The 21803-nt window shown below is 44.4% G+C and overlaps 2 protein-coding genes across 3 annotated transcripts in view; both read right to left on the reverse strand.

Moving 5' to 3' along the window:
* Positions 1-437: 437 nt before the first annotated feature.
* Positions 438-6702, reverse strand: dhh (desert hedgehog signaling molecule). Its single transcript, XM_020459658.2, has 3 exons — positions 5577-6702; positions 2120-2381; positions 438-1905 (listed from the first exon to the last, which is right to left on the reverse strand). Exons 1-3 carry the CDS (start codon positions 5886-5888, stop codon positions 1061-1063), a joined length of 1419 nt encoding a protein of 472 aa, XP_020315247.1. The 5' UTR covers positions 5889-6702; the 3' UTR covers positions 438-1060.
* Positions 6703-14607: 7905 nt separating this feature from the next.
* Positions 14608-21803, reverse strand: part of LOC109869551 (limb region 1 homolog-like protein) — a 39238-nt gene continuing 32042 nt past the window's right edge. For both annotated transcript variants that reach the window (XM_031804430.1, XM_020459769.2), the window contains exons 9-14: positions 21423-21495; positions 21188-21274; positions 20821-20975; positions 19416-19647; positions 18327-18488; positions 14608-17582 (exon numbers count right to left, since the gene is read on the reverse strand). In XM_031804430.1, coding sequence (XP_031660290.1) covers positions 17497-17582; positions 18327-18488; positions 19416-19647; positions 20821-20975; positions 21188-21274; positions 21423-21495 — 795 coding nt within the window. In that variant the 3' untranslated portion in view covers positions 14608-17496. The remainder of the gene's footprint in view (positions 17583-18326; positions 18489-19415; positions 19648-20820; positions 20976-21187; positions 21275-21422; positions 21496-21803) is intronic.

Consider the following 21803-nt stretch of genomic DNA (forward strand, 5'->3'; position numbering starts at 1 on the left):
TATCATTCTGAAACATGAGGTGATGGCGGCGGAGGAATGGCACGACAATGGGCCTCAGGATCTCGTCACAGTATCGATGTGCATTCAAATTGCCATTGATAAAATGCAATTGTATTCGTTGTCTGTAGCTTATCCCTGCCCATACCATAACCCCACCGCCACCATGGGGCACTCTGTTCAAAACATTAACACCATTCCTGGAGTCAGCATGCAAATTGCACACTTCCTCAAAACATGAGACATCTGTGGCATTGTTGTGTGACAAAACTGCACTTTTTAGAGTGGCCTTTTATTGTCCCCCAGCACAAGGTGCACATGTGTAATGACCATGCTGTTTAATCAGCTTCTTGATATGCCACTGCAGTCAGGTGGATGGATTATCTTGGCAAAGGAGAAATACTCACTTAACAGAGATCTAAACAAGTTTGTGCACGAAATTTGAGAGACATTTCTTGGATCTTTTATTTCAGCTCATGAAACATGGGACCAACACATTTACATGTTGCGTTTTATAAATTGCTACATTTATATATTATGATTCAGAAAGTACAAAAAATAAATATTTTATTGTTTCTGGTACATACTCATAGTTCCTAATTGTTTTAGAATAATAAAGTATATAGGAAAACCACATTGTCTGTTGACTTATAGATGTTATCTCAATTAGATACATATACAATGGGTTCTTGACAACACACAAACGTTTTATGCTGATGCAGTAGTTATTATGGCGAGTTCATTTCTCTCAGGAATTAACTTGTGTAGAAGCATTTTATGACACATTTTAAGCATTACCTTTTGAAGACGGGATGATTCTTCATTCACCATAACCAGACAACCGTTAACACATTTAATGAATGTAAAAGAGGAGGTACAATGTGAATATATAAATACATTACGATGCAAATACCAGTGAGTAAGATGCAAATACGCCCTTTCAGTGCATAAGGTTTCAAATGAGGTTGCAGCAGTAAGAGATGGGGCAAAAGAATATGAGCGTTATAGTGGAAATGTATCTCGGTAGGACACGGTGTAAATGTAACTACAGTGTGTTTTTATATTAGGGATGGAATGTCTCCGGGTCTAGACAGATCTGTCCAAGCCGGTGTAGCAGCCTAGCATACCAGTGCACACTCAGAACTTTATCTGGCACGGAGTCACAGTTCCCTCCCTCAATGTCTCTGTTTCTGGGTACAGAGGTCCAATGACTCTGTCTGTCGGAAGTGTTTGTATTCACATACACGCCTGGGCTGCTGAGGTTCTGATTCCCCCAAACTCTCAGGCTCTTCTGGTGAGTGTTGCAGTGACTGGGTGGTGTCTCCGTGTGTCCTCTCTCTGCTTCCGTGACCCGCTCCCCCCGAACTAGCTGGATGACCGAGAGCAGCAGTCTCAGAGGCCCAAACGCCCAGTGCGCCAGTCTATGGTCCTCTAGAAGTGCATAGCTGGATGCCAGCACCCCATCCACAAACAGAGTGCCGTGTTCAGTCAGGGGTGCGTAAACTCCCACCCCTTCCTCCTGTGATACCGAAACGACCCGAGATGGTTGTAGTCGACCGTCTGCTCCATGGACGAGTACATAGTCTCCCCGTTTGGCTCTACTGGCGAACCGAGCCTGGTACTCACTGTGGTGGAGTTTGTAATGGGGGGCCAGGAAAACCAGGTGGTGGGGAGTGAGGGCAAGGCGGTGGCCATCTTGTGTGGTCAGGACGAGGAAAGTGGACCTGCTCTCATGGTCCTGGTGTAGCAATAGAAGGACACGGCTGAGGACGACGTGTCCTGACTCAGACAGGGCCAACACTCTGTCTCCAGGCTCCAGGGACGCCAGGGTCTTCTGTCCGCCTCCGGCTACACTCACCCGGGCCCAGGCGGGGAAACAGCCCCCTTTCTCCACTGCCACGGAGTGATCTGAAGGGAGGAATCCAAGTCAATGGAGAAAAGCTTCAGATGACTGAAACGCTCTATTTCCTTGATGTGATATAATAAGATTCAGATGAATAATGTTATTATATTAATCTTAATCTATAATATATGATTGTGTGTGTGTGGGGGGGGGGGAGTGTACAGGTTAAAGCAAATCTGTCGTGTTAAATATGCCGATTATTAGGCCTACTTGACTTACCAGCTTTGACAGAGCAGTGCACATGGTGCTTGGACTCATAGTACACAAAGTCGAAGCCAGCCTCCACAGCCAGCTGGGCTAGCATGCCGTACTTGTCTAGGACGCGGTCCGACGTTGTGATGTCCACGGCCCTCCCCTCATAGTGAAGAGAGTCAGGGGGGTGATGGCCATCCTCATCCCAGGCCTCTGTCACCCTCAGCTTCGTCCCAGGCCAGTGGTTCATCACCGCTATGGCCAGCTTGTTGAGGCAGTCCTTACAGCGCTGAGGGACCGGGAGAGAGGGATGGAGAGGCATTGAAGGAATCAAATATGATACTATTCAATACAATGCTACTGATAAGAGTAAGGGTTTATTTGGAGCAACACTTATATATATATATACTGTATAAGTTTGAAAAATAAACACTGACAGAGTAGAGAATATGCCGTCACAATAACTACAGTGTATATATACTGTATGAGTTTGAAAAATAAACACTGACAGAGTAGAGAATATGCCGTCACAATAACTACAGTGTATATATACTGTATGAGTTTGAAAAATAAACACTGACAGAGTAGAGAATATGCTGTCACAATAACTACAGTGTATATATATACTGCATGTCAATAGTAATTCATTTTCAACATGATTGCTTTCAACTGAATTAGCCCTCATATTCTCATGAGAATTACTAGGCTGTTGACAAGTAGTTTCAGCGTAATGTAGATAGCGACTCTAGGACTATCGACATGTATGAAACGCCTTCGAGCTGAGGCAACAGAGACGGGTTGAATCATTCATTAACGGGATAAATGGAACTGCTTGAGACCGAACGTGGCTGTGAGCCCTCTGTCTACCTCACCCACTGTGACTGTTCACTCAGTCACATTCAACCCCTTGTAAAAGCAATACCAAATAAAACAACACTTCAGTAACTGACTGTATTCCTATCACCTCTGCCTAGATTATAGAATAACTTTGGTAACGTTTGTCTCCATTGACATCATCAGATTTTCCCCTCCTGTGTTCAGTGGTTGTAAAGGCCATTGCCGCCCTTCTCCAACCTTTCTCAAACAATCAGCATAAGAACACAAAGCTACTGTAGCCATTCTAGAACATTCCTTGGCCTTTTTCTGCAGGGTGAGGGAATAATCAAGGCCGTTCTCTAGTTCAGAAGGTTTTAGTCATGATTGTCTTTTGTGTCACCTTTGAGACATTTTGATCAGAAATGTGAACATCATGACTCTAACACCCAGTGATGCATACGGTATTCTATTTGAATGTCACACAATAGCAGTTTTGCGAGATGTCACGTCAGAGGCTAAATCTAGGCTCTTACGCATCGGCTCCTGAAAGTCCCAATTACCAGCGAGTTGGAACAGAGAGGTTTTTTTTTTTGACCATATTTCAGAGCGAGAGAGTCAGAGAGCAAGAGAGATGCTGAACAGCGAGGAGGCCAGGTTCAGACTAAGTGAGAGGGCAGAGAGAGAGAGAGGGGAGGAATGTATGGGGCATGCACTTGAGAGTGTGACAGCCCGAGTGAGAAAAGAACGAGGGACAAAAAACAAACTGGCTACATTTTTCTCGCCATGCCATTGAAGAGAGGCGATTCATTGTTATTGAACTACAATAGTCGGCTTTTCCGACGGTGCCATTACTTCAGCAGGCGAGAATTTTGTATAGGCGACCCCTCTGAGTGTCTAAACCCTACACAAAGAACGTCTTTCACATCTGGTCAGAGAGAGGGGCACATGCACACATACTGTACACACACATGCACACACACGCTGGTCCTCAGACTGGGCATCAGAAGGGTATGCACACACTGGACCACAGATTTCCTTCACAAATACTGTACAATCATTCAAAAAAAAGGAAGGAACATAGATTCACATCATACACAACCAGTCAGGAGCCAACAAAGGACTCCAAGCATCACCACACCAGTGTAGAGTAGCCTACTTTGATAAGAAACGTTGTTATGCTCAATTGTGAAGGATGGTATTGATGTTCCTAATGACGGTGCATTTTAAGAAATCTGACAACTAGTTTGAAGATTACAGCAGACCTATTGTACGCTTGAAGTATCCCATGACCTCTTGTAGCCTATTATTCATCGATTCTCACTTGACATCAGAAGTTGAGAATACAACCAAACGGGGTTCTTCGGCTGTCCCCATATGAGAATCCTTTGAAGAACACCTTTTGGTTCCAGGTAGAACCCTTTTGGTTCCAGGTAGAATTATACTTGGAACCAAAATGGGGACAGCCGCAGAACCTCTTTGGCATCCTTTTTGTCCGGAGAGTCTACCAGCCATTTGAGAGCAATAACAATATGTCTATTGTTCCTCAACTCAAAATGCCAACATCACACTGTGGCTTCCTTGATATTCTAAAGAGGTCAGCTACAAAATATGAGAGAGGTCTGTGTTCCTGTGACTGTCTCTCAACTTCGGTTCGCCAGTCCTGATAATATTTTAAATGTTCATACTGCATACCTGACGCTAATGTACACTACGCAAGGTTACCTGTCTGGCCTCACCTATGAATCCCTCCTGGTAAGCACACACGGAGCAGGCAAGTGGAACCAGAGGAATCGTTTTATTACCAAGCAACAAAGACTTTGGTTAAAGATTAAGGGGAAATGATCACGAGTTGGAGCGCATTCTCCAGAGAGTCATATTAAATTACATCCTGATTCCCCCCCATCTTATTAAGATAGAGGGGAAGTGTGAATTTAATGTTTTTTTTTGTTAAATGGACACCCGGAACTGGATCTATTTGATGAAAAATAGGTAACTTGTCTAATACAGAGGTCATGACAGTGAAGCCACTCTTGGATCAACTTTTCATGAGGTAATTAAAATTGTAAATGTAGGGATGACACACAGATAAACTGATGTTCATTTAATAACCAGTTTATCAGACTAGAGAAGTGAGCAACACGTACATCGGTGTATACCACCACCTGCTGTAGTTAATCAATCATCCAGTAGGGGGATTTCCCCTATGAGCTGCCACAAGGAACCAGCTTCCCTGCACTGAAGGAGTATCCTCCATCTATGATATTATGATAGGGACCTACTGGCCTGTCTAATACTAACTACATTACTTTACCAGGGCCGCACAGTCACAAGTGACCAGTGAGTTACAAGGGTCAATGGAAAGTGCACCAAGTGGGTCTGTCACCTTGGAAGTGATCCCACAGTAAATGTAATATAAAATCAAACTTAAACCTGGAGATAATTGAACTAGATTAACCATTACACACTGTCTGAAGTCTGAACCAGTTGTACCTTATACTGACCACACTTACTGTACACACAGTCTTCAACATGGATGAAGTGAAAGGACACCAAGTGGGTCCCATGGGGCACAGAAGTAGTTACAGTTTGTGTACAATCTGATAATTGAACTTGGCTAACCATTACACACACACACTGTCTGAGCCAGTCTCTTAAGAACCAGTCTTACCTTGGTCATGAAGCGGTCAGCAAGGGTTTTCTCCTCATCTTTGAAGATGATATCAGGGTTGTAGTTACACACCAGTTCATTAAAGCGTTCTGAGTTGCGTGTGATCTTGCCCTCTGACCTCCCACTGGCACCCAGGTTGTTCTCAGAAAGTTTGGGGAAGTAGGTCTTGTAAGGCATGGGAGTGAGTTTCCTGGACCTATGGCGGAAGCCGTACCCAGGGCCTGGCCCGCACCCCTGGACCATGGAGCTCCATGTGAAGATGGCGAGCAGGCCAAGCCATGCCAGGCTTACCCACCAAGAGGACACCTTCATTGGGGAGAGTTCTGGGTCTGGATCCCTAGTATCACTGACCTACCGTGCCCGCTGAGCAAGCCCCGCTTCAGGCACCTGATAGCATTTGAATGATGGTGGTCAAATCTTGGTGGTGGTCCATTCGAGATCATGGGATGTAAAGGAGTTATAATGTTTTTATAGAGAAAGTTTGGCCATTATGGATCAGAATCCACACTGAAAGTATATAAACGAATTTCTTCTGCAAAACCCATGTTGATCCTTTAAATTAACTTCATAGTTAATACATTCTCTACTCACTACTGTATTTTATTTATTTTATTATCTTTCTAATGTAGTTTGTTTTGTTAATTGTTTCTCCTTAATAATTTGACATTTCAACTATTTTCCTTTCCAGAATGTTCATCCTTTTATTCTGTTCACAATTCATGAAAAATAAATAGATCTCATCCTTATCCGTTGTTGGAGGTAGGCTACCTGTCACCAAGCAGGTGTTTCGTGCGTCCAGTCACCCTACCTACTGCCTCTCTCTCCAGTCCCCGGGCACTTCAGTAGCGATGCGCAAACCTGACTCGCACCTCACTTTTGGTTATCTGTGAAATATCTGCCCTGCGAATTCTCAGTGGCGTTCTTTGAACCTCATCCCATGTCTGCCTTCAGCAATGCACCTCGAGAGGTTTTGTCCGTCTACTTGTCTCGTTGAAGCGCTCCTGTCCGCGGTGCCCCAGCCATTGGGTTCTTATTAGTGTGTGGACCAGTTTGCCCTCCCTTCCTATGCGCTCTCCCACTTCGAAAGCACACGCCTCCAATTCAAGTTTACAAGCGATACATGATTAGCCCACTTACGTTATTGCCGGACTTTGTTGTTATACAGTAGGTGTCCGGGATTTTCCCCTCTAGAGGCAGAGATTAAGATAACCTCGTAATAGGCCTACGCATTATGGTGATGTTGGTAACTTATTATGTACATTTGTAGAGGTGAACCAGTGGGACTACTAGCCTACTTGTTCAACAACACATTTATCACAGAATCATCGGACAGAAATTACTTCTACAAATAGTAATATGGTTAGTTTATTGTTTAACTTAATAAAATATACTTTGTTGCACATTTACCCAGTTTTAGATTTGAAGTAAAACTCTGATATGTCTAACTTTCCGACATCAATAAGCATCCTGATATCCCTATAAACTTGATATGCTTTTTGTCCACAGATCATCATTGGAGGGATTCCCCACCACTGTTATCACTCTCTTATTGGTTTATTAAAGCCTAGATGGAAGGTTAAGCGTGTCCATTACAGAAAGGCTAAGAGCAGGAGAAAGTCACTCCAGTCCTATATCTGCCACACACACACACACACACACACACAACTGTCTCTCTCAGACTTCCAGAGTTGCCTTCCTTTGTTTTCTGAGACCCAGGTTGACACTGTGGCCCCCCCAGCCCTCCTCAGACCCTGAACCCAGCTCACCCAAGACACCGGCCCCAGCCACTGCTAGCTATACCAGCATATTATTTTTATCCATCGCCGAACAATAGCTGGGAGTCATAAAAAGGGGAAAGATACTGTCACAATGAAAAGGGGTGATTAAGAAATGCTAAATGTCAGTATCTCCACGGGTCTCATACCTCTTATTATTTATAGAATATTAAATGAACAGGTTAGAGGTCAGAGGCCATAGTGTGTCATTACCAGATCCTTCCAGCTTCCTGGAAAATTTCCTGAACACTGTTTGCCAGTGGATACATTATACTGGCTGTACAATACTGCTGTACTATAATGCCCTGTGCTGCCTCTAACAACAATTTAGTCTTTCAGCCTATGACACATTGTGTATGACCCCCATAGATATTGATACATCACTTTCATGTGCCTCTCATTCTTTCCCGGCATGCAAAAGGTTATTTCAACCAGATACAGAGACATTTTATGTAATAGGTATCAATCACACAGTCACAGGATAATAGTGAATATAGTACAGTTGTGATTTCTCTGAATTGTCAAATGGATATGAGAGACTTAAACTGAGATGATGGAGCTACGGGCCAAAGAGGGAACGCAAGGAACGTTGGTTGGAGAAGATGTTGAAGGAATGGAAGTCAGGGGACTGCCAACTCCATCTTCCTGTCCTTATGATCAACATGGAGGAAAGTCCAGGGCTAGACCGTCTGGGCCGAGACGCGCCTATGAGAGATATCACAGTACACAGTGACAAGTGTAGGGAATGCCACAGTCCGGCTCAATCAAAAGAAGAAACTCCTTTCATATGAACCAAAACAAATCAGCGATATTGATATTGTTTTTGGGGGGGGGGAGAGGACGTGGTTGGCAAAAAGAAAAGTGACTTCATCTCATCAGACATTAAAAGGGAGAGGAAGGAAGCAAACATCTGTGTGTTTTGAGATGGAAATAAAGTAATTATTATTCGTTTTTATTTCAGGGGTGGTGGTGGTGCCCCTCCCTCTCTCTATGCCCTCCCTCCTCCTGGCTCTTAACAGGCTCGATCACTCCCCCAGCCCAGTTCAGGATGGGAGTATATGGCTGGGTGAATGGCTGAGTTTCCTGCACAGCCACAGCACAGAAAACGAGATCTTTCCTGCCGGGAGGACAGGGAGCGTGTCCCAAATGGCACCTTATTCCCGATGTAGTGCACTACCTTTGTACAAAAGTAGTGCATTATATTTAGGGAACCTGGACTATTGTCATTGACCCCCCCCTCGCTACTCACTGTTTATCTATGCATAGACCCTTTATGTACAAATTACCTCAACTAACCTGTACCCCCGAACACTGACTCAGTATCGGTACCCCCTGTATATAGCCTCATTATTGTTATTTGGTATGTATTTTTACTTTAGTTTATTTAGAGAATAAAATATTTACTATCTTCTTAACTGCATTGTTGGTTAAGAGCTGGTAAATAAGCATTTCACGGTAAGGTACCTGTTGTGTTCGGAGCATGTGACAAATAAAATTTGATTTTGGATTCAACCTGGGTTAGGGACAGACTACATCTTTATTTTAATCTCCAATGGGTGTGTTGCACATGGGGCTCACGGTCAAAAACAATCATGTCACATTGTCACGTTTTTCTGGTTTGCGTGAAGCTATTAGTAATTCAGGAAAATACTTCCTCAAACATTGTTGTTTGTGATGTCGTCTAGTTACTGTAAAGCAGCAGCAGTTATGTTGTCTGAACAATGCTGGCTTTGACATCTTAAAGAAGTGTTGGTCTTGTCTCTTGAGCTGAACAGACACTGCAGGATCCACTTCCTCAGACAGAGGCCGTTGGGAGGGGTGTGTACTTGTGTGTGTGTCAGCCAGCGTTTGGGGGGGGGGGGGGGGGGGGGGGAGTCAAGGAGCTGACACTGTACTCCCTGGCCCCCTCGTTAAAACTGAATCACCACCCCGTCATACTGTCTCTCACCCCTGTCTGTTATCAGTGCAGGAAGAGGCAGGGTGGTGTGTGTGTGTGTGTGTGTAGGAGAGCAAGAAAGAAAGGGCTGCTACAGTGAAGCTGGATTTCTGTGTGTAAACTGGATGCCCTTCACCTTAAAGAACCCACTAATCACAGTGTCTATGTCAAGCAACGCGTGGTCAGGTGTCATGTGTACATAAACATGTTTAAGGCCCCGATTCAAAAATGATCAAGCATTCACCGGGTAGCTGGTGTTTTGGGCAGAGCGGCTGATGGTGTGTCCATTGTCACAAAGCCTCACCCGAAGTTCAGAACGAGAAAGTGTAGGCTATATAGAAATAATGACACTTCAAATTGAAAATCATATAATAAGGATTTATATTGGCCGAATCAACATTCCATTGTTTGAACTTGTAACAAGGATGCATGGGGTTATTACTAAATGCCACTCAGGGCAGCCAATGGACATGTCTACAATAGGTATAACGCTGGGAGCCGTTTGCTGATTTCACAGCTCCAAAGCGGTTTTAGTTGTTTTTACTTAGGCAATGAATCTGCTATGCAGTTGTTGGTTAAGGCAGATTCATTGCCTAAGGCCAATCCAGTAGGGTCTGGAAACTATAGTGAGCGTCGATTGACATGTTGCGATTGACCAGAGTATTTGAATAAAAGTTAAGCTTATTCCAACTTTGATCCCCCCCCGGTTCACGTCCCTCGCCCATGCTCGCATCTCCCCAGGGTTCCCCGCCCACTTCGCTTTCTTCATTGAAAGTGAATGGGCTTCCATTGTTTCATTGCCCCCAATGTGCTATGTGAATCTCTTGTTTGAGTCCAGGTTTCAGCACAATTCCTCCACTCACCGTAGATACAGTGCATTCGGAAAGTTCAGACCTCTTGACGTTTTCCACATTTTGTTACGTTACAGCCTTATTCTAAAATTGATTAAATAAAATATTTTCCTCAATCTACACACAATACCCCATAACGACAAAGCGAAAACAGGTTATAGTTTTTTCATATTTAAAAATACAGATACCTTATGGAAATAAGTATTCAGACTCTTTGCTATGAGACTCTAAATTGAGGTCAGGTGCATCTTGCTTCCATTGATCATTCTTGATATGTTTCTACAACTTGATTCGAGTCTACCTGTGGTAAACTCAATTGATTGACATGATTTGGAAAGGTCCCACAGTTGACAGTGCATGTCAGAGCAAAATCAAGCCATGAGGTCGAAGGAATTGTATGTAGAGCTCCGAGACAGGATTGTGTCGAGGCACAGATCTGGGAAAGGGTCCCCAAAAATGTTTGCAGCATTGAAGCTCCAAGAACAGTGGCCTCCATTTTTAAATGAAGAAGTTTGGAACTACCGAGACACTTTCTAGAGCTGGCCGCCTGGCCAAACTGAGCAATCGGGAGAGAAGGGCCTTGGTAAGGGAGTTGACCAAGAACCCAAAGGTCACTGACAGAGCTCCAGAGTTCCTCTGTGTAGATGGGAGAACCTTCCAGAAGGACAACCATCTCTGCAGCACTTCACAAATAAGGCCTTTATGGTAGAGTGGCCAGACAAAAGCCACTCTTCAGTAAGGCACATGACAGCCCGCTTGGAGTTTGCCAAAAGGAACCTAAAGGACTCTCAGACCATGATAAACAAGATTATCTGGTCTGATGAAATCAACATTGAACTCTTTAGCCTGTATACCAAGCAGGGGAAGCATGGTGGTGACAGCATCATGCTTTGGGGATGTTTTTCAGCGGCAGGGACTGGAAGACTAGTGAGGATTGAGGGAAAGATGAACGGAGCAAAGTACAGAGATCTTTGATGAAAACCGTCTCCAGAGCGCTCAGGACTTCAAGACTGGTGCGAAGGTTCACTTTCCAACAGGACAACGACCCTAAGCACACAGCCAAGACAATGCAGGAGTGGCTTCGGGACAAGTCTCTAAATGTCAGAGCCCAGACTTGAACCTGATTGGACATCTCTGGAGAGACTTGAAAATAGCTGTGCAGCAACGCTCCCCATCCAACCTGACCGAGCTTGACTGGGTCTTCAGAAATAAAAATGGGAGAAATTCCCCAAATACAGGTGTGCCAAGCCTGTAGCATTATATCTAAGAAAACTTGAGGCTGTAATTGCTGCCAAAAGGTGCTTCAACAAAGTACTGAGTAAAGGGTCTTAATACTTATGTAAATGTGATAGCAAATATATTTAAAAAACGTTTTAGTCTTTAAAATGTGTTTGTCATTATGGGCTGTAAATTGATGTAAAAAACAACAATTTAATCCATTTTAGAAAAAGGCTCATGTAAAATGTGGAAAATGTCAAGGGGTCTGAATACTTTACAAATGCACTATACACACACACACACAGGTGTACGCAAGCACACAAACACATACACTATAGTTACATACTTTGTTGGGACTTGATGCTACAGCAGACTGGACAATAGCGGGCCAGGGTGGAACTTGGCCCAAACAAACAGGTCGGAGATCATGCATACTTCTATAACAATCAGTCATATAGAGCTCTATCTATACCTGATACTATACCAGTTGCAGCTGTCCTCCACACTATACAGTAGGCCTATGTATGACCACACTCTACACAGCTTCATCGTTTAGATCGCTGACATCAAGCAAGGTGTCCCCTTGAATGAGTTGGTTGCTACCCATCTCAAGGGTTCTGTCATTCTAAAGGCTGGTTTACCCAGGCAGAGATTTAAGCCTAGTTCTGGACTGAAAAAAATATATTTAAAAAACATACTCAATGGTGAATCTTTAACTTTGTAGTCCAAGACTAGGCTGAATCAGGGTCCTGAGTATTTACTGTGTGTAACGTCAGTCCACTTCTACTAGATGCTCATGTGTTTTACTGATGGTTTATGGACGTATATATGGATCAGAGGCCTGCCAGCCCGCCAGTCCAGTGTGTGAAGGAAGTGTGCCGCGAGTGTGCTCGCAGGGTGAGGGTCCGCCTGCCGCCAGTCCAGCCGTGGCAAACGGACAGTGTGACCGCCATTATCAGTTGATTAGCACAAAAGTCTCGCCTTTTCCTGTGAGCAGCTCTGTGTGTCGCCAGTCAGCTAACAACGGGAAGAATAGAACCCTAATGCACTTTGGCATGCACATCAAACGGCCGGCTGTCAGGAAAGCTAATCTGTGTGTGTCCCCCCCCCCCTCCTTCATTCTTGTGTTTTGACAATAAAGATAGCCTATCTTATTCCGTTATACACGCTGCCCGTCTCCCCACTCCTGTTTTGTCTCCGATATGGTCCTATGGATGCTGAACTAGCAGTCAAATGCTGTGTATTTAGTTACATTACTGAACGTGACACTTCTTTGATTGCAGAGCCACTGCAACAGGGATGGGCAACTTTGATGGGAGTGGGGGCCACAAAAAAACTCATGAAGGGGTGCAGTTGCCCACGGGTCTGCGTACCAACATCAACCCCTCCCACACCACATAGCTGACAAAACTAAATGGCGGGGGCCCACGGCTGGTAATTCAACCACGATAAAACATTTTAGATTGCTACATTTGTTTAGAAAGCTGGCCGCTAAACTATGCGAGCTGACATGGGCTAATTGTGTATCAGTGACTGACATAAGAGAAACTGATGACGCACAACCACATTTCAAAATTGCACCTTTTGTATTCTACCATTCTATCTTGCAACAGTAAGTTGAGACCCCAACTGGGCAGCCCCTGCACTACGGTATCAAGGCTCTTTATTTTCCTGTTGGGAGGTGCTATTCTAACGTCACACGTTTCAGTGGAATCAAGGTTGAGACAGTCAACTTACCTCCAAGTAATTTATTCATTTATTTTAATTTTTTAAAGTAAGCTCTGGGTGGGTGGCGCCACAAATAAGAGAATAAAAGTGAAATCCGCACCCTCCTCTCCAGTGAATTTTTAGAAGCAGCGTTGCAACCACCAACCTTTGACCCATGAACCTTCATTACAACTAAAACCAACTGCCAGGTATTTAAACTAGAGAAAAACACTAAAACATACAGACAGTACTACAATATCAAACTTCCTCAGTGTTTCAGTAAACACAAACTAGTATTTCAACAAAGAATTGGGTGAGTCCAGACCTAGACCTCATGGCATAGTTCTTGCTGTGTTTGTTTACACAGAAGGTGAGGTTTAAGTTCAGGGTCAATGGCAACATGTTCAGTGGAGCGCATAGTTCAGTGCATTACAAACACAACGGCTATATGCATGTCAGGTGCACAATTATTGGCACCCTTGATAAAGATCAGCCAAAAACAACAAATACGGAGCAATGTAGTTCATTATTGTATACAGTCTTATTTGCTCATTTTTAATCAAGGGTGCCAATAATTATGGACCTGACTGTACACTGAACAAAATAACACCTGTTCTTTCTGTGACAGACTGACCAGGTGAAAGCTATGATCGCTTGTTGATGTCACTTGTTAAATCCACTTCAAAATCAGTGTTGATGAAGGGGAGAGATGTTACATTTTTAAGCCTCGACACAATCGAGACATGGATTGTGTATGTGTGCCATCCAGAGGGTGAATGGGCAAGACAAAATGGAAGTGCCTTTGAACGAGGTATGGTAGTAGGTGCCAGGCGCACCAGTCTGTCAAAAACCGCAACGCTGCTTGGTTTTTCCACTCAGGTTTCCCGTGCGTATCAAGAACGGTCCAACAGGACATCCAGCCAATTTGACACAACTGTGGGAAGCATTGGCATCAACATGGGCCAGCATCCCTGTGAGATGCTTTCTACACCATGTGGATTCTAATATCAGGAAGATATTCTTAAAATCTTTTATACACTCAGTGTATATGTATCGCAACCATATGGAGAGAAAAAGGTTCTCTAAATTCCAGGATAGAGAATTGTTTGTTTCCATTTCTAGACTAGCAATTATCAGAATGTTTAATCTAGACTATAATAGTACCAAATTGTCCAGCATTTTCATGGCTAAATTGAAAGGCGTTAACATATGATAGGTTCTTTGCAGGAACACTTAGAGCATTGATCTGGTTGCTTTCCTTCTCTGCCAGTTGTTCCAAGTTATGACATTGTAATACAAAATCCCAACTATCAAATCCTCTCAATTTCCTAGAATTAAGAATCTTAACGCAGCAACTCAAAACACCTTATTGTGACAAAGAGTTGCCATTACTTGTGGCTTTGCAACAATTTCACTAGTGTAGGTTGCACATTCACTAAATTAATTAGGTTAAGTGTGGGGGGGAGAAGGGGTCAATGAAATGTGAACAGAAGAAGTGGATGCACAGACAGACTCCCACACAGAAACACCCAGAACAAACCTAATTAATATAAATCCTGTATTCATTAACTGACATGTCTCGGTGGCGTGTGTGCCTACTACCCACAGGGCACACCAAGCCTCTGATATGTACAGTAAGTAGCATTACAGGAACATTTAGACTTTAAACTCCCTTTTAGCGGAGGAAAAAGGCAACACAAAAACAAAAAGACAGCTCATTTAAAAAACATCAAACAAAAGAAAACAAGAAATGCAAACAAAAATCAAGGAGTCATGAATCAGAACCGGGTTCTTTTTCTGCCTCCAAAAGAGGAAATGAATAATATGCCAGGAAAACAGATGGAAGAAAAGGGGGAGTGGGTGGAGGTGAGAGAGAGAAAGCGAGAGCGTCGCCTCTCCTCTTGATTTGGCCTTTTTTGGGGGGGGTTTATCTGGCGGTGGCATCCGAGTGGAGGAAACGTTGGTTATAGTGTTATCAGGGACGGCCTCCGATGACAGACGGGCCAGAATACAACGGCTTTCTTCTGGGCCTGATTAAAGCAAGGCAACAAATGGTGGTGGGACAGGGACACAGACACGCACAGGGGGACACAGACACGCACCGCACAGGGGGACACAGACACGCACCGCACAGGGGGACACAGACGTACACCGCACAGGGGGACACAGACGTACACCGCACAGGGGGACACAGACGTACACAGCACAGGGGGACACAGACGTACACAGCACAGGGGGACACAGACGTACACAGCACAGGGGGACACAGACGTAAACAGCACAGGGGGACACAGACGTAAACAGCACAGGGGGACACAGACGTAAACAGCACCGGGGGACACAGACGTAAACAGCACCGGGGGACACAGACGTAAACAGCACCGGGGGACACAGACGTAAACAGCACCGGGGGACACAGACGTAAACAGCACCGGGGGACACAGACGTACATGCACAGGATAGCTGTAAACAGCACAGGGGGGAGACGTAAACAGCACGGGGGGCAGACAAACAGCACAGAGGGGGTGGGGCAGGCGTAAACCACACAGGGGGGGGGGCAGCCATGCCAGCAAACGCCCACAAAGTCAGATGGGCTGGATAATGAGACCTGATCATGTATAGATAAACTACCACATAACTGCACTGTAACAGTCTTATTACTCATACCAATCCATAGATAGACAAGACAGTTTATGTATAGAAAAATGTAATACATTGTCCCTTTTCTTCACGGCTCATGAAAAAAATACATACATTTTACAACATCAAGACATTTTAGAGCACTAAACGTAAACCATAAACTGTTTGCTCCCCAAACAATAGACTTGAAAGACTTGTTTACGCGACATGAAATGAGTCAACGCTATGTGCAATGACTGACCAAACAGAACCATTGCCCTAAGGACGGAAGGTTCTCTGACGGAACCTTAGGGCAAGTTTCAGAAGGCTGCCGGTGAGTTTGGGAGACCCTGCCCCCTGCTGGTGACAGAGAAAGGAACTGATTGTCTAACAGCTAATAATAACAACAATTAAAACAAACTTAACATACATGCTGATACAGCAAAGGAAAAGCACGACACAGGATCACGATAAAGAGATCTAAAATAAAAACCGCTAGAGATCATTCATTTATATTATTCTAATATAAAAGTTCAGGAAAAACACGTCATGGGAATTGGCAATGGAGCGTAAACAGTATTGCACTTGAACATTAACAAGCTATTCACAGTATGATTGGTCCAAGGCAGGACACACGAGTGTTAATTTGCATTAAGGAAGATCCTTAATGCTTCTTTTTTTTTTTTTTTAAGGGAACAGAAATGGCATTATACAACCAATAACCTCCCGTGTCTATTTTCCCCTTTGTGTTCAGGTATCTTTTCATACATTGTTCACTAATTCAATGTTATCAGTTTAAAACAAATCCTGGGTTGTGTTCGTCCGGCACCAAATGGAAGAGAACTGAAAAGCTCTTTTTTTTGTTGTTGCAAAATGCTTTAAGCCATAACATAATGAACACAACCCTGTCCTGTCCCCTTCTCTTCCTCCACTATGTGAAGGTCAAGGCATGTAAAATACGCAGGTTTAAAAACATCCTCTCATTAACGGAACACAACACCATTACAGACAGACAAGGAGTCTTAAAAAGAAATGGAAGTGGGATTCAAAGGAGTGAGGCCCAGAAATAGTAGTCTTACATGAGAGAGAGAGAGAGAGGAAGGCGTGGGGAGAGGGGAGGCAGAGAGGACTCAACCGCTCAACCCCTGATCAGGAAAAGGAAATGTCAGTTGCAACGTAATGTTCCAAAAATAGATTTGCTGACTTTTACACGTGCGTGTCCAAAGAGCAATGTCGGTCCCACCGCCACCTCTCCAACCCATTGTGAGTTTCTCATAAGGCATTAGGACATCCAGGATGTACTGTATGATGTCACAAGGTCATGGCTAGAAGGGACCCAGCTTTTCTCAAATTAACGCCAAAAGCAGATTTTAAAAAACAAAACATTTTAACTAACCCCAACCCTTCTCCTAACCTTATCCTAATTCTCCTAACCTGCTACGAAAAGTAATATCTGACAATAGTTGAACCCCTTCTAGCCATGACCCAAAACCCTGATAAGATCCCTTTCAGTTCTAGATTTTAGCAGTTCCAGAATTGATCATTTTTGCCTCAGATTACTGCACAGTGATTTCAGACCGTTTAAGTTTGTTCCCCAAGTCAACTTGTATTGGTCAGTGAGCAGAGCTCTACTGCGTCATTGTCCAAACTGCACTTCTAATCCTCCACTCCGGTCTCTTCATTTTGGTGATCCAGACACAGATTGACTGGAGGACTGAAGACAAGGTGCCTTTGGTCCAATGGGAATGCTATCCAGGGGGCTCAGGTCCCAGTCGGGATTAAAGATCACGGTTGATTGGTCAAGGGAATGTCAGTCACTGGATCTTTGACAGGCCATTTGCCAGGAGGAGCTTGAGGGGGATGGTTGTGCGGGACACTGTCAGAGGAAGTTTGTGGAGACCTGTGGAGACATACAACACTTACGGTTAACACTGACAGTGGAACGAAATGGCATGATTACCACCGACAGTGTGAGAAAAATAAAATATTTTTAAAAAAGGCTAGTTTGGGTGCAAAGAAAGTCCATCAATCACAGAACAGAACAAAAGCTGTTGGGGAGGTAGCGGTTGAGGAGAGATGCTATCTATCCCGTGAGGAAGGGGGGGGGGGGTGCGTGTCCACGGCTGTTTGTGTTGGGTGGAGGGGCAGAGGGCGAGTGTGTGTGTGGGGGGCCCGGGAGGGGGCCCAGCAACCAGGCCCAACGGCCCCTAGGGGACTCCTACTCCCCTCTTTCCTGAGAGAATTGTATAGGCCTTTCTATCTGAGGAAAGGAGACCAACCCATTGGGAAACATGGCCAGGCCCAGAGCTGGGAAGAGAACACCTTGGAAGCTAGCTCACAGTTCAGTCACTCTGAAAACACACCGACTATTGGCAGCTGGCACAACCCTTCTACTGCATAATGAAAGTAACACAATACGACTACCAAATACCTAAGAAAGATGCATATCCAAAAACGGATTGTGGGAGTCAACTACAGCCAAGATAGGTGGACAAATCATGTAGTCAATTTAAACATGACTTTAAGTTGAAGATGTGAAGTTATACAAAAGTATGGACTCGAACATCTAAACATAGAAAGGCAGGTATCAGGTTCATAGACATATTCCTGGCTTTATAAATACTTGATTGATTGCGTTACGTACCGAAGGCACGTATGAGTTCTCCCTGCACAGCCCAGGTGAGAGTGTTGATGAGGCAGGCAGAGGTGAGGCCGGCAAACAGAATGTTGTACAAGAACACTATGTGGAAGTTCCCCAGCCAGTTATATCTCCCAAAGTCTCCCAGGAGGTCAAACCGTGTGATCCCTGAAGAACAGGTCAGAGACAGAATGTGATTAGTTTGACACTATAAACTACTCAGCATATCTTCACCCCCCCCCCCCCCATGGACAAATAAAGTTCAAATCCATATTCCTTTCACTAATCCATCCGATTCAGATCTGTGAATACTTCAAGAGAGGAAGGAAAGAAGGGTGCATTTCTGAAGCACAGTACTTGACCATGGCCAAGGTCACAGTGTTCATCGTGATTGACTGCATACACATGCCCTCTTGTGTTCAGAAATGATACTACAACCAGAGGATCTCAGTCTAATTACAGTAGGCAATAGAGCCCCACAGTGGTGTCATAATACCCCAAAAACCTAGTGGTCAAACAGGGAAATGGTTCCAATTGTTTTTACACCATAAATGTTTCCAATAGGGGATTTTAGAAACACTTGAAATAAGGGCTGTTTCTCGTGTAGGCTTACCCTGGGTGTGAGGGCAGGTGGCCTAGTTGGGCCAGTAACCGAAAGGTTGCTAGATCAGAATCCCCAAGCTGACAAGGTAAAAATCTGTCGTTCTGCCCCTGAACAAGGCAGTTAACCCACTGTTCCTAGGCCGTCATTGTTAATAACAATTTGGACCAACTTGCCTAGTTAAATAAAGGTTAAATAAAGAAATAAAAACAATTGATAAGTCACCTTTGTACGAGAGAGATTTACATGGTAATCAAAATGTCATGTCAGGGTAAGCCTACAGGAAACACAGCCCTTACTTTAGGTGTTTCTAAAATCCCCTATAGGAAACATTTATGGTGGGAAAACGATTGGAACCATTTCCCTGTTTGACCACTAGGTATCATGGGTATTATGATACAACTGTGGGGGTCTACACATCTCTTTTTTTTGTTCAACCATACGAGACGACAAGAATGTAGAAAGTCAACCTGGGGAATGGGGAGGGCTCTTACCCAGAGTGCGAGAGAAGACCGGCAGTGCTGAGCTGAGGACCAGAAGAGAGACACAGTTCCCAATGATCTGTGTGAGGTTGGTGTCCTGAGAGCGGGGCAGCAGGGAGGTGAAGAGAGGAGAGCTGTAGAAGCCCACCACAGACGACACCATCAGGTACAGGATGAGGACCACCTGCACTGCTGCTCCCAGAGAACCAAACATGGAGAAGGAAGCCGTCCCCAGGCGAGGGTCCTACCACGCAGAGGAAACATACGATCAATGCAAAAATCGGTTATCCTGTATAAAACATTTTCGTACCCCCTCCCTCCGGAAGTTTATGTCCTTAGAATTGTTTAGTCTTAAAATCTATATGAAAGATATGGCCCTCAGTCACTCAACATAGAACAGGGTATTCAGGGTCAACATTAGAGGCAATAGGTCAATGTGCATCGTTAGAATTCAACATATCTTTACAGGTAGGAGTAAACTCATGCCATAGGCCCTCAAAACGCAACTTTGGACCTTGAAGCCAGTTCCCCTGCATTTCTTTAGTTGTTCCCCTCTAATCAGGGACCAATTTAGACCCGGGACACCAGGTGTGTGCAATTAATGATCAGGTGGAACAGAAAACCAGCAGGCTGCGGGACCTCCTAGGCTAAGTACCCCGGCTATAGGGTGTCCAATCAAAAACCATTTTGACCAATGGGTTAAATTATTTGTTTAATTGTGAAGATAATCCACTAAGAAAATCAACGGTCCAGACTGTCTCGATCCTAATCCGTTCAAGTTATTGGAGTTTTTAACCGTAGTAGGAAGGTCAAAATTAGGCTGACTAAATGAAACGGAGGCCAGCGAAAATAAACGAAGGAAATCTGGTAAAAAGCATTGCGTGAGCTAGACTGGATGCTGTGCCAGAATGAAGGCTACTCCACAGGCTCACTTTCTTCTCAAATCCGGTGGACATAAAACAATAGGTCAGATGGATGTCGATTTTGAGACGTTTTGGTTTACACTTTTTGGTATACACATGTTCTTACAAAAACAAGCATCTCTTTAAAAAATGTCAACGGAGCACTAAGTACCAAAAGCTTTCTATTTTCTAAGCCTTAAATTGGCATGACGCGAGCTGAAATAACGGTTTGCGACCATGGAAACAACGTGCAATGACGCCGACCAGAATGCAAAATCCTCAAACGTTTTGGCAAGAAAGCTGCACAGCTCTTAAAATGATCAGAGCTCAGTGCTTATGATCAGATGTATTAAGTTAGGAAAAAATTACCACCAAAGCGTGCTTTCACCCACATTGGGCAGTGTGTGTAAACGCCCTACATGCTATAAAATCAACAGCGGGCTGTCGAGAATAATCCATACAAAGCCCCTTCCAGCTCACGCCGTCCCTTATTCCCCTTGGTAGAGTCCTCTCACCCCCATTCCACTGGGCATGGCCGTCTCGTCGAACAGGAGCTCCAGAACATGGAAACAAACCATCAACACGCAGGCCACCGTCAGAGCTAAGAGCAGCAGCATGGCCAGAGGGTAGAACAGGTTCCGCTGCCATGGTGACGCTCTCCTCCGCATCTCTGGGGGAGAGAGAATGATGAGGACAAGGACCACTATAGACAACGCTGTTAGTCTCCCGGGGAGCAGTGAAGCTATTCCTGGGAAAAACATTCTAATGCCCGAATGAAATCCAACAATGTTGTATAATCTTCCAATGAATTTGATCCAACCCTAGTAAGTCAAGAGAATTGAATAAAAACACAGTATTATTCTTATAGACCGACGGTCTTACCGAGGGCGATTCGTTTGGCCTGGACGCCGAGGAACTGCGTCCTCAAAGGCTCCACGTTCACACTGACCCAGCATGCCGTGCTACCCCCTACAAGGAACAGAGCACGGTCAACACCACCTCCTCTAGGAGGAGTCATGGACGTGTGGGTACAGGCAGTGTACGATTCCGAATAGAAATGCATTCAATTGTCCCATGTTGAGAGACTATTGTAGCCCATGGTCGCTGGCCCACTCACTGTTGAGTGTCCTGGAGAGAGAAGCCTCCTCGAACGCAGCACAGTTCATCTCCACCTCCACATTCTCCAACAGCTGAGGAAACACAGGGGATTGGATGTCATCGAGTCATTAGTGTTATGTTATTGTCAACGATATCCCAAAAATGGTTTGCATAGTCAACTTACACACAGCTCTAATACACACACTTATCCAACCAGACATGCCACCAGGGATCTAGTCACAGTCCCCAAATCCAGAACAAATTCAAGAAAACGTACAGTATTATATAGAGCCCTTATTGCATAGAACTTCCTTCCATCTCATATTGCTCAAATAAACAGCAAACCTGGTTTAAAAAAAGCAGATAAAGCAACACAACGCCTCTTCCCTATTTGATCGAG

This window comes from Oncorhynchus kisutch, linkage group LG24, assembly GCF_002021735.2.
Source record: "Oncorhynchus kisutch isolate 150728-3 linkage group LG24, Okis_V2, whole genome shotgun sequence".
Lineage (NCBI taxonomy): Eukaryota > Metazoa > Chordata > Actinopteri > Salmoniformes > Salmonidae > Oncorhynchus > Oncorhynchus kisutch.